The following is a 13,077-nucleotide window of genomic DNA, read 5'->3' on the forward strand; positions in this document are numbered from 1 at the left end:
CTAAGGAGTCAACTAACCTTGCTGTGGGGAAAACAAAGGTTGCAAATCTTAAAAGGTTCCTCCATATAATAGAAAGACCCCTCTGCCATCAACTGTTGAGTGCCTGCTATCTACAGCAGCCGGGGGCGGGGCTGCGGGGGGGTGGGGCTATCTACAGCAGCCGGGGGCGGGGCTGCGGGGAGATGGGGCTACTACAGCAGCCGGGGGCGGGGCTGCGGGGGGGGGGGGGGGCGGGTGTCTTCTCCCCTAGGCTCTCATCCTTGACAGGACCCAGCTTCCTCACCAGAGCTCCGCAGTGGGCAGTGAGCAGACACGGCCTGCTGCAGTCAGTCACACACCTCCACCCTGGAGGCCGGCAGAAGGCGGCAAGGGGCGCTGAAGAAGCCACGGGGTGTCAACATGCACCTCTCACAGACCGGGGGCCACCTGAGGGCCAGACTTGTCCTGACCACTCACCCCTGGACCAACACCACAACCACCCACACCCAAACAATCTGGAACACACACGCTCGTACGCACGCACGCATGCACACACGAGATCTCTAACCGAAATCACACGGTTCAAAGGAACACTTTTCAATCTGATCAGAGAATTAACTTTTGTGCTTGTCATATACATCTTAAAAAGTTTTCTGCACAGGATTTTTAAGGAAACAATCATTTCAGTCACCACAGATGTAGAATTTGACAATATATTTAATTTTTCCATAAAAGTTCTAACAAAAATATACTTTTTCCTTAACTTAAAAACACAGGTTTAGAAAGTAAAATTTGAGTTATTCACTCCAAGTTTTACAAAGACACAGGTGGAAGTCTCATTCTGTAAGCTTGACTTTGTCCTTTACCAACTTGAAGGTGGGGTTCTTGCTGATCTTCTTGTTGAAGATGACCAGGAGTTCCTCCTCTGATCTGTGGTGGTCGTTCATCACCATGTGATACTGAGCTAAAACCTTCACAAGAGAAGCCAGGGTCACCACGGGAACCTGTCCTGGAACAAGGTCTTAAAAGGGCCTTGCTCGGCTCACACTGGGCAGCAGTGAGGTAAAAGCAGGCCAGGTGCTGGCCACACAAAGAGCGTGAAGTGAAGAGACACTGCCCTAGAATCTGCAAGAGAGCAAGTGTCTAGGACAACCTTCAAGCACAATGTTAGAGCAAGGCCCCAACCTCAGAGAGAGCTGCCCCAGCCAAGGCTGGGAGATCTGCTGGGCCCCGTTCTAGCTGCAGCCCCTGAATGGCTCGGGCAGCAGCCTGGAAAGGAGGGACTGTCTGTCCATCTCTCTTTCATAGTATCTTACTGGGTTAAAAACCAGAAGTGTATGTTTAAAGTGAATCCCGTCCCATCCTGGGTTAGTTCCTGGGCCGTACCTTTTTCTTTAGCTTTTTGACTGAGAGCTGGTGGTCAGGAGCCTGCCTCAGAACCGCCTTAATCGTTCCTTTCCAGTTGAATTTACCTACAAGGAGCACACGTAAGACACGGTTTTGTCGTGTCACCAGAAGGGAGAAGGGGCAATCTGCGCACTTGCGTCTGCGTTCTGGGGAATGACCCGGTCCTCCCATGCGCAGGATGCCAACGCACCACGACGCCGTTCACCCGTCCAACCCCAGGGGCCCCGAGGGTCATGCACCCTGGGTCGGCGGGGAAGCGGAGCCCACGCTGCTCTGGGCCCTGTGAGCGCGTCAGGAGTGGACGCCATGCAGCAAACCCACAGGGACTGAGCGGTGGGAGCAGGCTGGCTGCAGCGCGGGGCTGCAGGGCCGCAGGGCACCAGGCCTGGCGCCTCCTGCGCCTGCTGCCGGGCAGGGCGGGCGGGGAGCGCACGGAGAGGGGGGGCCTCGCCACTCGTCTGTGCACAAAGCGTTCTCGGGAGGAGCCTGGTGGGCGGGGCTGGGGCTCTGTATGAGGAGACACCATGAATGGACCAGAAGCGCACAGGGGCGGCAGCCGTGAGCCCCAGAAGCTGGGGGTGATGACAGGCAGGACAAGAGAAGTTACTGCGTTCATCTACAATTCCAATAGCATCAGTGCCACACTCGAGGCCTGCGATGTCCCTTAAAGGCCATGTGTTAGAGGTGAAGCCCCTCGTCCGGTGGTCCTGGGGAGGGATGGAACCTTCAAGAGTGCCCCGGCGACAAGGGGCCTGGGCCTCTTCCTCTCTCTTCCGCTTCCTGGTTGTGACATAAGCAGTGTGGCTGCGCCCAGCGCTCCCGCCGTGACGCTCTGTCTTACCACAGGTCCCAAAGCAATGGACTCGAACCGCTGAAACCGTGAGCCAAAATACATTTCTCTCTTTTACGGGGGAGTACCAGACCTGGGGCTTGAACTCGGGCCCGGGTGCTGTCCCTGGGCTTCTTCACTCAAGGCTAGCTCTCTAACCACTTGAGCCACAGCGCCACTTCAGGCCTTTTGGTGGTTAATTGGAGATAAGAGTCTCACAGACATCCCTGCCCGGGCTGGCTTTGAACCGTGACCCCCGTCTCCTGAGCAGCTACAATCACAGGTGTGAGCCGCAGGCACCAGCGAACGTCTCTATTAGACTGAGGACCTTGACCACGGCTCTGTTCCATAATGGAACATTAACAGATTCCAACCCAGCCCAGAGACAAAGGGACTGGGCACGCAGTGCTCGCTCTCCAGCGACAAAGGGACTGGGCACGCGGTGCTCGCTCCCCAGCGACAAAGGGACTGGGCACACACAGTGCTCTCTCTCACCCCAAGGCACCGATTTTACTTTTAAAATACTCTACCATGCTGCTGGAGGCAGGTACCTGCCGGAAGTGCCCAGCCGGCCTCCGGAGGGGACTCTCGGGGCCCCTCCTTCCCCACCCAAAAGGAGCAGTGCTATTCACGAGACAGCAGACACACCTTTCCCAGGAGCCTCGAGGTCCTCTACTCCATCCTCAGTATGTTCTGGAAACTTCATTTTCTTCTTAGGGTCTGCTTCAGCTGTTGGGAAGATGAAGAAGAAAACTGCTGCACTGAAGGCCACTCCCAAGGGCTGCCCTTGCCCTCCACGCCCGCCACGCGATTCTCCTGTGCCACGGAGGCGCCCACCGAGCGCCCGGCCCCCGAGGCTCTGCCGGACCCCACCCACAGCTCCCCCCACCCCCGGCACGCCAGGGGCCACCTACTTTCTGTGGGCCTCCGCTTCCGTTTTCCTGCCGCGGCCTTCGCCGCCTCTTTGTGGGCGTCCTCCCCAGCAGCCCTCTCCCCGCCAGCGCCCTGCGCGGTGGCCCACTTGCCCAGGCCCTTCTTCTTCTTCTTGCTCTTCTTGCCCGCCAGGCCGTTGGTCGTGGGGGTCTCCGCCGCCACCTCCAGTCCCTGCCTGCGCTTCTTAGGCTTCTTGCCCGTCACATTCTCTTGGCACTTTTCTAGTTTCAGTTCTTTCTTTTCCCTTTTTCTGTTCTTCTGCCGCTCTTCCTTTCTTTCTCTTTTGTTCTTCTTTACTTCTTCCTGCTCTTCTGTGGGGCCATTTGCCTTTGAGGCCAGAACCTTGCTGGAGACGTCGACCCGCGGCTTCTCCGCTTCGCTGGCTGGCTGTGGACCAGGCTCCTGATTAGGCGGAACCAAGACACGCGTACATAAAGAGCTGACCTAACCGCACAAACACACTCACGTCATTCACATACACGCAGAACACACTGCAAGACACGCGTACATAAAGAGCTGACCAAACCGCACAAACACACTCACGTCATTCACGTACACGCAAAACACACTGCAAGACACGCGCACATAAAGAGCTGACCTAACCACACAAACATACGTTATTCACGTACATGCAGAACACACTGCAAGACACACGCACATAAAGAGCTGACCTAACCGCACAAACACACTCACGTCATTCATGTACACGCAGACACACAGCAAGACACGTGCACATAAAGAGCTGACCTAACCGCACAAACACACTCACGTCATTCACATACACGCAGAACACACTGCAAGACACGCGCACATAAAGAGCTGACCTAACCGCACAAACATACTCACGTCACTCATGTACACGCAGACACACTGCAAGACACGCGCACATAAAGAGCTGACCTAACTGCACAAACATACTCACGTCACTCATGTACACGCAGACACACTGCAAGACACGCGCACATAAAGAGCTGACCTAACTGCACAAACACAGACACCCACATCATTCACGTCCATGCAGAATAAAGCGCTCAAGATGAGCACTTCATTACTGTGACCTTTTAACAGCTAAGGTATAGCAATTAAATACAAAATGGGCAAAATCTGCCCACATCCCATCCTGCACTGAACAGAATATTTTCATTACACAGGAGAATGAAAGAATGAAGCATGCAGTCATGAATTCCTGCTCACAATTCAGTTTTTCATTTAGATTAAAAAAAAGAAATTTTAAAAAGAGGGGCATTTGGGTATGGTAGAAGTCATCGGGGTTACGAGTCTGCAGGCCTGGGTTCAAGTTCCAGTTCTGTTCCCGTGGCAATAGGCAGGTGAGTCAGGACACGCTATCTACTCCGACTCTATGTCCTCTTCTGCAAAATGGAGGCACCTCACATAGGTGATACCACGTGAGATGAGAAAAGATAAAGCCAGGTCCACGCACTGACGCTCAACAAGCCAGCCCATGGCAAGTGACGCTACGCACACGCGACAGACAGGTGCCAGACAAAGTACTGCTACTGTCACGTTTGCAGGCGAGAGGGCCACTCTCCGTGGACATCGGGGCCCCTGCGCAGAGCTTAAGGGCGGCAGGTGGTGAGCCCGCTGTGGCGGGGCTCTTCCTCAGAGGGAGGGGAAGAGTCCTAGCCTTGAGCCAAAAATAAGCTTCAGGACGGAGCCTCGGCCCTCAGCTCAAGTTCCAGTGACATCGCTAAGAGGAAATTTAAAAAAATACTCGCACTTACACTGCTGGAAGCTTCAGAAAAGATATTCCACACCTGGTCTAGGACAGACTCATTATGAACTTTTAAACTGTTCTTCATCCAGTTCTGGAAGGAACGAAAAGAAAAGGAAGCACTTACCCCACTGGGCCGGCACGCGCAGGTTCAGTCGCCGAGGGACCACCAGCCCGGGCCCCAGCAGCTCAACCCATCCATACCTGAAATTTGGCTTTTTTCCTAGGAACATTGTCAAAAGCACTGATTTGTTCTAAAAGTTCTCTCACTTTGGGGCTGACATTGGGTTTCTTTATTAATTCATTAATTTTCTACAAAAAAAAAAAGGGAAAATGATTAACAACCGATTAATACATTTCATGGAAGCCAAACTAAGTTCTTACATAGTTAAGAAGTCCACATGCTAAGCCCAAATTCTGTATTTCTGCCTATGCTTATAAATACAGAGATTTGGTTCCTCTCTTTCTACTTTCTGTGCTGGTACCAGAGTGTGAGCTCGGGGCACGGTGCTCTTCCTTGGCTTGGCACCCCTCAACCCTGGCCCTCTACCACCTGAGCCACCGCTCCAGCCTGGCCTTTGGCTGGTTATTTTGGAGATGAAATGAAGACTTTTCTGCCTGAGCCTGCTTCCTCCAAGTCTTGGCCTCCTGAGTAGCCAGGATGCCGGGTACCTGGCTGGGAACACATCCATTAGCTTCTATTCAACATAGTACCAGGGGCCTAGCCAGGGCGGTTTGGCAGGAAAAATAAATGCAGCTTCCAAGTTGCAAAGAACAGAATTATTTCGGTTCATTGACAACTTGCATATAGAACTGTGGTAGCATATGTGTAAAATCTTAAGAGACCACATATTTGTTTTCCCTAGGAAAAAAAAACTGTTAGAAAACGGTTATAACCAATAACCCAATTGGCAGAAGGAAACAGCGTGGCACAAGCCACCCGCAGCCTGGCGGGGGGGGGGGGGGGGGGACCCGGCAAACCCCCACGCCATTCTCCTGTGCGTGCTCCACTCTGGGATTCTGTGTTGCATCCTTCTCTGTGTATTTCCTGCCTTATTATTCAGATGAACAGAGAAACGAGACGCAGAGCAGAGTGCTGGAACGGAATGGCCGAGGCCAGCCCCAAGGGCTGAACCTGCTGGCTCGAAACCAAGCCCGTCTCCTCCTCTGCAAACATCAGCTCAGGCTTCACAAGTTGGCACCACTGCTCAGGGCTGCCTTTATCCCACCAAGGCAGCCAAAGGTAACAGAGGAACCGGGGGCAGGGCTCTGCCCCCGTGAACCTTCCTTCCTAAGATGTGGCCTGTGGGCTCTCATTTGTCCCGATTTAGAGGATTCCACCGGGCTGGGAGCAGACGGAGCAGGTGACAGCAGAGGGACCTAAGGGTGCCCTCTAGTGGCCTGGGGACCCCAGAGAGGAGCCGCGGTGGGGAGGATAATGTTTGCCAGCACACACAGCATGAGTAGGCACCAGGTCCGCGGTAATGGAGCTGCTCGTCTCTACCCCGACAACACCTCCTCCTCTGCCCAGTCCTGCCCCCAGCTTCCTGTCCTGCAGAGGGCCGGCAGCATTCTAGAAGCTGTACCTCTCAGTCACATGGGGGTTTCATTGCTTTTGCCATTTATGTTCCGCACAGTCTCATTGTAGGTAGAAAATGCCTTATTTGGGGAAAGCGTCCATCTTGTCTGACTCTGAGGAGGGGTATGACTGATTTAACATGGTTTGAGCTGTAAAGTCACATTATGGTTAGAAGGAAAGAAAGATCATCAAGTTTCCACTTGGCTCTGAAAAGACAGAATTCTCAACTACTTCTGAGAGAAATCTATCCACATGGAGATCAAAGACCAAAGGCATGGCAACTGTGTTAGTGGTCTGAAAATAAAGAACTCTTTTCAAGAGGGCCTGGGTCACACTTGGTCCATCCCAAGCCACGGTGCTTCTGGAAGCGTCTGCGATGGCGACCCTTCGGTGTGTGAGGGGGGCGTGGAGCGCGGCGGCAGGGCGGGCCGGGAGGGCGTGGTTACCTGCATCCAGGCCTGCTGCTTCATGTCCCCCTTGTGGGCCTTCCCCTCGTAGCCCTTGCCTCCGTACTTCTGGTCTTCACTGATGCACTTCACGTGGCTCTTATAGTCATCGCCCCTGCAGGTGGTGCAGAGTCTCACCGTTAAACTGGAGCGGGGGCGGGGGGGGGCTCTCTGTGCGAGCACTGCTCCCACCACACCCCCAAAGTGACCGTCTTCAGAGTCACGCCCGCTGTAACGGGAGACTCTTCTAATGCTCGCGGGTTAGCCTGGGCTTAGTGGTGCCAAGGAACCAGAGTGCTCTCCCCTGTGGCATGGCCCTCCGTGGCGGGTCTGCCGACGGCACAGAACTTACCAGAAGTCCTTGCCACAGTCAATACAAGAAAGGCACTCGCAGTTTCTGCACACAGACACGTGCTTTTCCACTTGTATTTTCTTTATTGATTCACCACATGCATTGCATGTGAAAAATACCATTTTTATCTTTATCACTAGATAGTCTCAATCCAAGAGAGGTTTCAACTCTTGTCCTGGAACGAGAAAAGGAGAGAAGAAAAGTCAATCACTAAAATGGAACTTCTGTTCCCACAAGGACTCAAACAACTAACTTTTCAACCCTAACGTCACGGGAAAACAACAGATTTAAAGCCAGCCTGCTGTCAGATACTGTCGCCCCAGCAAGTGAAAGACCACTGGCGGCGACTGGCCTGGGTGCCACTGTCCGTTGTGCTGAGGAGCTTTACTGACCGCAGCACCGTGTGTGGCCCTTGCAGTGAAGGATGTCACTGTTCAAATCCCCCTGGAGGAAACTCAAGTCCAAAGACTCTAAGTAACTCGGCCCAGGACGCAGTCACAGAACCAGGCTTTAAGGCTGGCAGACTGCAGTGCAGATAAACTGGGTTACTGGTGGTACGGGTCGGTCGGTCTGTCTTTCCCTAATACCTTTAAGCTCACCCCAGGCCCATCCCTACGGCCTCCGTAAAAATGACATCAAGCTTGTAAAAGGCATCGCAAGCTAGGGGTGCACTCCAGAGGACTTCAGGTCCCCACTGCAAGGGCTCCAGGTGGCCGGGAGGCCTCGCACAGGTCCTGGACACTGAGGGTATTGCTGTGGGGTCACCGGGGCCGCAGGTGAGTGAGGACTCCCGATGAGGGGCCACAGCTGGGTATGGCAGCCAGCGAGTACCGGGTGCTGGAGGGCTCCGGCCCGGGGCTGCTGGCTCCTGAACGCCGCCGGGCAGCCAATGTGTCTGCACAGGTACGTGAGGAGCATTTAAAATCTCATCTGTCTGTCCGTGTGTGTGCTCTGCCACAAAGACGACACGGGCCCTGGTGCCTTCCCATGTTTCCGGGATCATTCGTCACTAGATTCCAAGGGCCACGGTTGGTTTCCGTCATGAACAAGTCTCACAGGAAAAATACTGAGAACCGTGCAACTCAGAACTGCCTTCATTATGAGACTCGGAATGAGGGCCGAGTGCCCCCCCGCTTCCTTGACCTCATTCCCAGTGAAGCGTCACCCCTCCACCTCCACACCTCCAGGCACTGCGGGGAGGTCACGCTGAGCCTGGCCCACTCAGCCTTGAGTGGAAACCTACATCCTGTCTAGCTGTCCGGCCCTTAGGAAAACCCGGCTGGACCCGTGGGGGCCTCTTCCTCTGTGGGGCACATGCGGGGGGCGGGGAGGGTTAGGAAGGAAAGGCCTGCGCTCAGCTGCAGCCGGGCACCATCAGAGGAAAGCACCCGGGATGAGCCTGGGAAGGGCGGCAACGTCAGCTGTCATCTCACCCGCTGGCTGGAGACGGGCGACGGGCACCGCTCAGGAGGCTGGGACCACACGCCCACCACCACAGCGCCCGTTCTCGGCAAGGCAGCCACTCCGCCTCGCGGGAGGGCACAGGCTGCAGGGAGGCCTGCGGGCTACTTTTGTGTAAGGATGGAAGAAAATCAAACGACCGCGGACGTGACAAGACAAATGATCTGCCCAAAAAGCTGTGTGTGCGTGTGCGTGTGTGTGCGCGCGTGCGCACTGCTGCTACTGGTGCTTGACCTCGGGGCCTGGATGCTGTTCCCCTAGCTCATTCACTCAATGTACCCTACCACTTGAGCCACAGCTTTGCTTTCAGCTTTTTGCTGGTTAACTGGAGACAGGAGTCTCGTGGACTTTCTTACTGACTTTAGAACATGATCCTCAGACTCCTGAGAAGCGAGGGTTGTAGGCCTCAGCCACTGACATCTCACTAAAAAATTTTAAAGCCCTTCATTTGTCTAAGAGATCACAAACAAGGGTAGAGTAAAGCCACCAGCACAACCATGTTCAATGCAGCACTAGTCACCATAGCCAAGATAGGGAATCAGCCCAGATGCCCCTCAGCAGATGAATGGGTCAGAAAATGTTGCGTATATGTAATGGAAATTTACACAGTCATCAGAAAAGAATAATATCCTACCATTCATGAGGAAATAGACTTGGAAAAAAATTATACTAAGCAAAATAAGTTAGACCCAGAGGAACAGGTTGCATTGTTTCCCTCATGTAGCGAGAATTTGCCTATAAATCTGTAAGGACATATACTGGGTGGCAAGCAAGTAGTTACAAATATATTAACTGAAATATGATAGAATCTAGGGAGAACACAAATAATATAATTCCTTAGACAAGGTCAAAGCCCAACAAAATAATCACTAAGAAACAGGTACTTGCAAGAGAGGGGATGGGGCCCAAGAAAGAAAGGCGGACAAATGAAGGAGAAAGGTGGGGGCAGAATGTAGTCAAGAATTTATTGTGCCAGTGGCTTACTCAGAAGGCCAAGATCTGAGGATCACAGTTCAAAGCCAGCCCAGGCAGGAAAGTCCATGAAATTCTTATCTCCAATTAACCATCAGAAAACGGGAAGTGGCCTGTGGCTCAAGTGGTAGAGCACTAGCCTTGAGCTGAAGAGCTCAGGGACAGCACCCAGGCCCTGAGTTCAAGCCCCATGGCCAACAACAACAACAACAAAAATTTATTGTGTATCCACAAAATTAAGAAAAGTAAAAGAAGGGGCTTCAAGGGAGATAAGAATGTTGAAAGAGGTGACACTGATACATTGTACTCACAAACTACTTTGTTAAGTGGCAACTCCTTTACAACGACTTTAAAATATTTTTAAGAAAAAACAGAAAAATCAATCTAAAAAATATGTTAAAGCCCTTTTACAATGAAAACAGCGAGAACAGCCCATTAACCTTAGATGTGGCGTAGGCCACAGAAGTGTAGGTGTGGAGCAAACGGTCTGTGAAGGGCTATTTGGGCAATTATACCATCACCCATCCACGGTCTCTATCAACTGAATTGTGCCTTGGATTTGGAGTCCCGCCTGTGGTGGCCTGGCCTAGGGCCTTCTCCCTGGGCTCCTGAGGACTCTCTTTCCTGTTCAAGGGGAGAAGGGTAGGAAGAAAGGCTCCAGCAAACCTTGAGCTCCAACTGGAGGACCGCCCCTTCCCCCACGCTCCCCAGTGCTCCCCAGTCACAGGACGATCTGTGGTGGAGGTGCTGTCAAGGAGAGGCCTGTGAAAGACAGAAACAAAATGCAAGAATTGAAAGAAGCTAGTGAAGGTGACAGAAAAGCCAAACAAACACACCCTCCCGAGTACAGGATAATTGCCACCTCAAAAACTTCTCTTCAGGCATTTTTATTGGTCTGTCAACTGTTTATTTTGAGGCAGGTTGGGCAGCCTTACCATCTGCTACTGGATGAAACGAAAGTGTGTCCCCTGCCTCGCTAATGAGGTCAGATCTGTAAGGAGCTTAGTTTTGAGGAACACCTCACCGGGCCTAGGGACCCCTCCCCCAACAAAATGCTCTCCAGGGCTGGGATGTAGCTCAGGGGCAAAGTGCTTGCCTAGCAAGTGCAACGTCCTGGGTTCGATCCCCAGTACCAAAAAAGAAAAGACAAAAAAAAATACAGTTAAAAAAAACCCAAAATGCTCTTCATTCCACAGTAAGTGCAGAGAGTGACAAGCTCAGAACCATCAACACCAGACAACTGCAACCGTGTGCAGACCCCGTCCTAGTACAGGCTTCCCACCGGCTCAAATGTGAACCACCCACCAGCTTTGCAGAGATCTCATGCTAACCGACAAAGCAGACAGGCTCAACAAAGCAGACAGGGCCCCCGTAGAACAGGTAGATGAGAGAAGTCATTTCTGCTGCATCAACATTTGGGGCATCAAACACTAGGATCAGACACAACACAGCTCAATTCTTATCCTCCTATAAAAAACAACACTTTCACAAGGGATCTGAATAAGAGGACCCCTGCCCCACCCCCTTTCCTTCCCTGAGCCATGGCAATCCTGGGTCTCCCTTTAGAGAGGTGGGCGCGTCCAAGACAAAGGGTTGGGGGTGGCTCAGCCCATGGGGGGGGAGAAGAGCGGGAGTCCTGAGCACACAGTTCAGTGGATGTTTGTTTATGGAGTGCTAAGTGTGTATCCGGGCTGTGCCATCCAGACACACACAGACCTTGGGCAAGCAGCCAGGTCCTAGTGGGCACTTCTGCCCATGCCCCTCTGTCTACCCAGTGCCACCAAGAAGGGGCCTGAGCACAGGGTCCTCACCTCATGACAAAGCCACTTCACACTAGTGACCCGGCCCCAGGAGGGCAGGGGAGCATACCACCACTGTCCCCCAGAGATGAGAAGGCTCAGGGGGCTGTGTGACCTGCCCTGCTCACCGCAGGCGGCTAAGGCACCAAGGGCCCGGGGCCAGCTCTGCCTCCACCTTTTCCGTTTGAAGTTCTTCATCCAAAGGGTCGGGGGGACAGACTTTTCACACATAAATATTTGAACCCTGAGTATAAATTCCAAAGCCAGCCCGCCATGGTCTGCAGACCACCCACGTGACAGGCCAGACCGCAGCGTTGTAAGACAGCATTGCTGAGCTGGGAGGCAGCTGCCAGCCAGACTGGAAGCTTGCAAAGACCCCTGGGCATCTCGGTATTTTCCTTATCCAGGTGGTGGCCTGGACGCACAAGCAGAGATCCATGGCTTCTCAGAACCTGCCGTCTATCAAACAGCACTGCATGAAACACAGCAGAGCCCTCCTCAACTGTAAAGACTTCCCTGTGGCCCAGTCAAGCAGAAATTCTGCCCCAGAGTGCCTGCTCTCCTTTTCCCTAATCTCCACCCCCAAATGGCTCGCCCTGAAAGCCCTGAAAGCCCGGACATCCAGGCATTGGACCCCAGCAAGTCATGTGCTCTTCTTTAAACTTCAAGCTCGCCTCATCTGTGAACCGAAGGCCAGGCCCACTGGGCTAGCCCCAAACTCCTTCAGAGACACCACAGGCATGGCATGGGGCAAGTACAGGCTGAGTAGCCGGCGCCCACCGTCCGCCCTGCCTCCCTCTTTGCACGTGGGTGACAGGTGAGTGGTGCCCGGGTGAGTTCACACGTACCTCCCGCCACTTAAGGCCTGGCCTACTGCTGCTGTGTCTCCCATGGTGGCACCCCTGGCATCCACCCGCGTGAGCACCGTGGCCCAGGCGCCTCGTGGGCAGAGGCCCGACTCGGGGTGCGGTGGGTCAGGCCCGAAGGCACACCTTACCTCCCTCGGTCCCCTTCACTGAGCCCCGACCATGCGCCCCCCTCGTGCTCATCGGCGGCTAAGTCTCTACGCGGGTCACCCTCACCGGGCTCCCCCTCCCAAGCCGGGTCCTGTGCTCGCCACCCCCCTTCCCCTCTCGCAGAGGTGAGGGGACCCCCGTGGGGGGTGGGGTGCCTCGCCGGGTCACCGGCCAGTCAGGGGGCAAACTGGATTCGCACGCAGCTCATCTGGACTCGAGTAGGGACGGAGAGTCCAGGGTTGCTGCTGCTGCAAGCCCCAAGCCGGGGTCCGGGGTCCGGGGTCCCACCGGGGACCGGCCCGCCCGTCCAGACGCGGGCGCCTCCTCCGGGAGCGCACGGAGGGGCCCGCCGTGGGAGCGCCGGCCTCGGCCCGCCCGCCTGCCCCGGAGCCCCCGCCTGCGGGCGGCCGCCCCTCACCTCTCGCCTCTCAGCCGGGGCCACCAACGGCTTCCACCCGGCGCGGGGAACACGTGAAACCGCCGCCGCCGCCCTCGGGGCTCGCCGCGCAGAGAGCGCACACGGGGGCAGCCACGCGCGCCTGCGCCTGCGCGGCCACGCCCCCGGCGGAAGT

General features: G+C 54.5%; 1 protein-coding gene across 2 annotated transcripts; it reads right to left on the reverse strand.

The window, feature by feature from the left end:
* Positions 1-678: 678 nt before the first annotated feature.
* Positions 679-13,028, reverse strand: Lyar (Ly1 antibody reactive). 2 transcript variants are annotated; one of them, XM_048364542.1, is made up of 11 exons: positions 12,924-13,028; positions 10,357-10,452; positions 7,258-7,432; positions 6,906-7,020; positions 5,085-5,192; positions 4,891-4,974; positions 3,130-3,550; positions 2,864-2,944; positions 2,111-2,257; positions 1,366-1,451; positions 679-950 (listed from the first exon to the last, which is right to left on the reverse strand). In XM_048364542.1, exons 3-11 carry the CDS (start codon positions 7,377-7,379, stop codon positions 816-818), a joined length of 1,299 nt encoding a protein of 432 aa, XP_048220499.1. In that variant the 5' UTR covers positions 7,380-7,432; positions 10,357-10,452; positions 12,924-13,028; the 3' UTR covers positions 679-815. The 2 variants fall into 2 exon arrangements, with proteins under 2 accessions (XP_048220499.1, XP_048220501.1); XM_048364544.1 differs by lacking the exon at positions 2,111-2,257.
* Positions 13,029-13,077: the final 49 nt, after the last annotated feature.

This window comes from Perognathus longimembris, chromosome 16, assembly GCF_023159225.1.
Source record: "Perognathus longimembris pacificus isolate PPM17 chromosome 16, ASM2315922v1, whole genome shotgun sequence".
Classification (NCBI taxonomy): Eukaryota; Metazoa; Chordata; class Mammalia; order Rodentia; family Heteromyidae; genus Perognathus; species Perognathus longimembris.

Excerpts from the sequence above, each read along its gene's own strand:
- Lyar (XM_048364542.1), bottom strand. The coding sequence starts at position 7,379 with ATGGTATTTTTCACATGCAATGCATGTGGTGAATCAATAAAGAAAATA. Across the intron at positions 5,193-6,905 it reads AGCAGCAGGCCTGGATGCAG|AAAATTAATGAATTAATAAA; the intron begins GTAACCACGCCC and ends TTTTTTTTGTAG. Across the intron at positions 951-1,365 it reads TCAAAAAGCTAAAGAAAAAG|GTTTTAGCTCAGTATCACAT; the intron begins GTACGGCCCAGG and ends TCTCTTGTGAAG.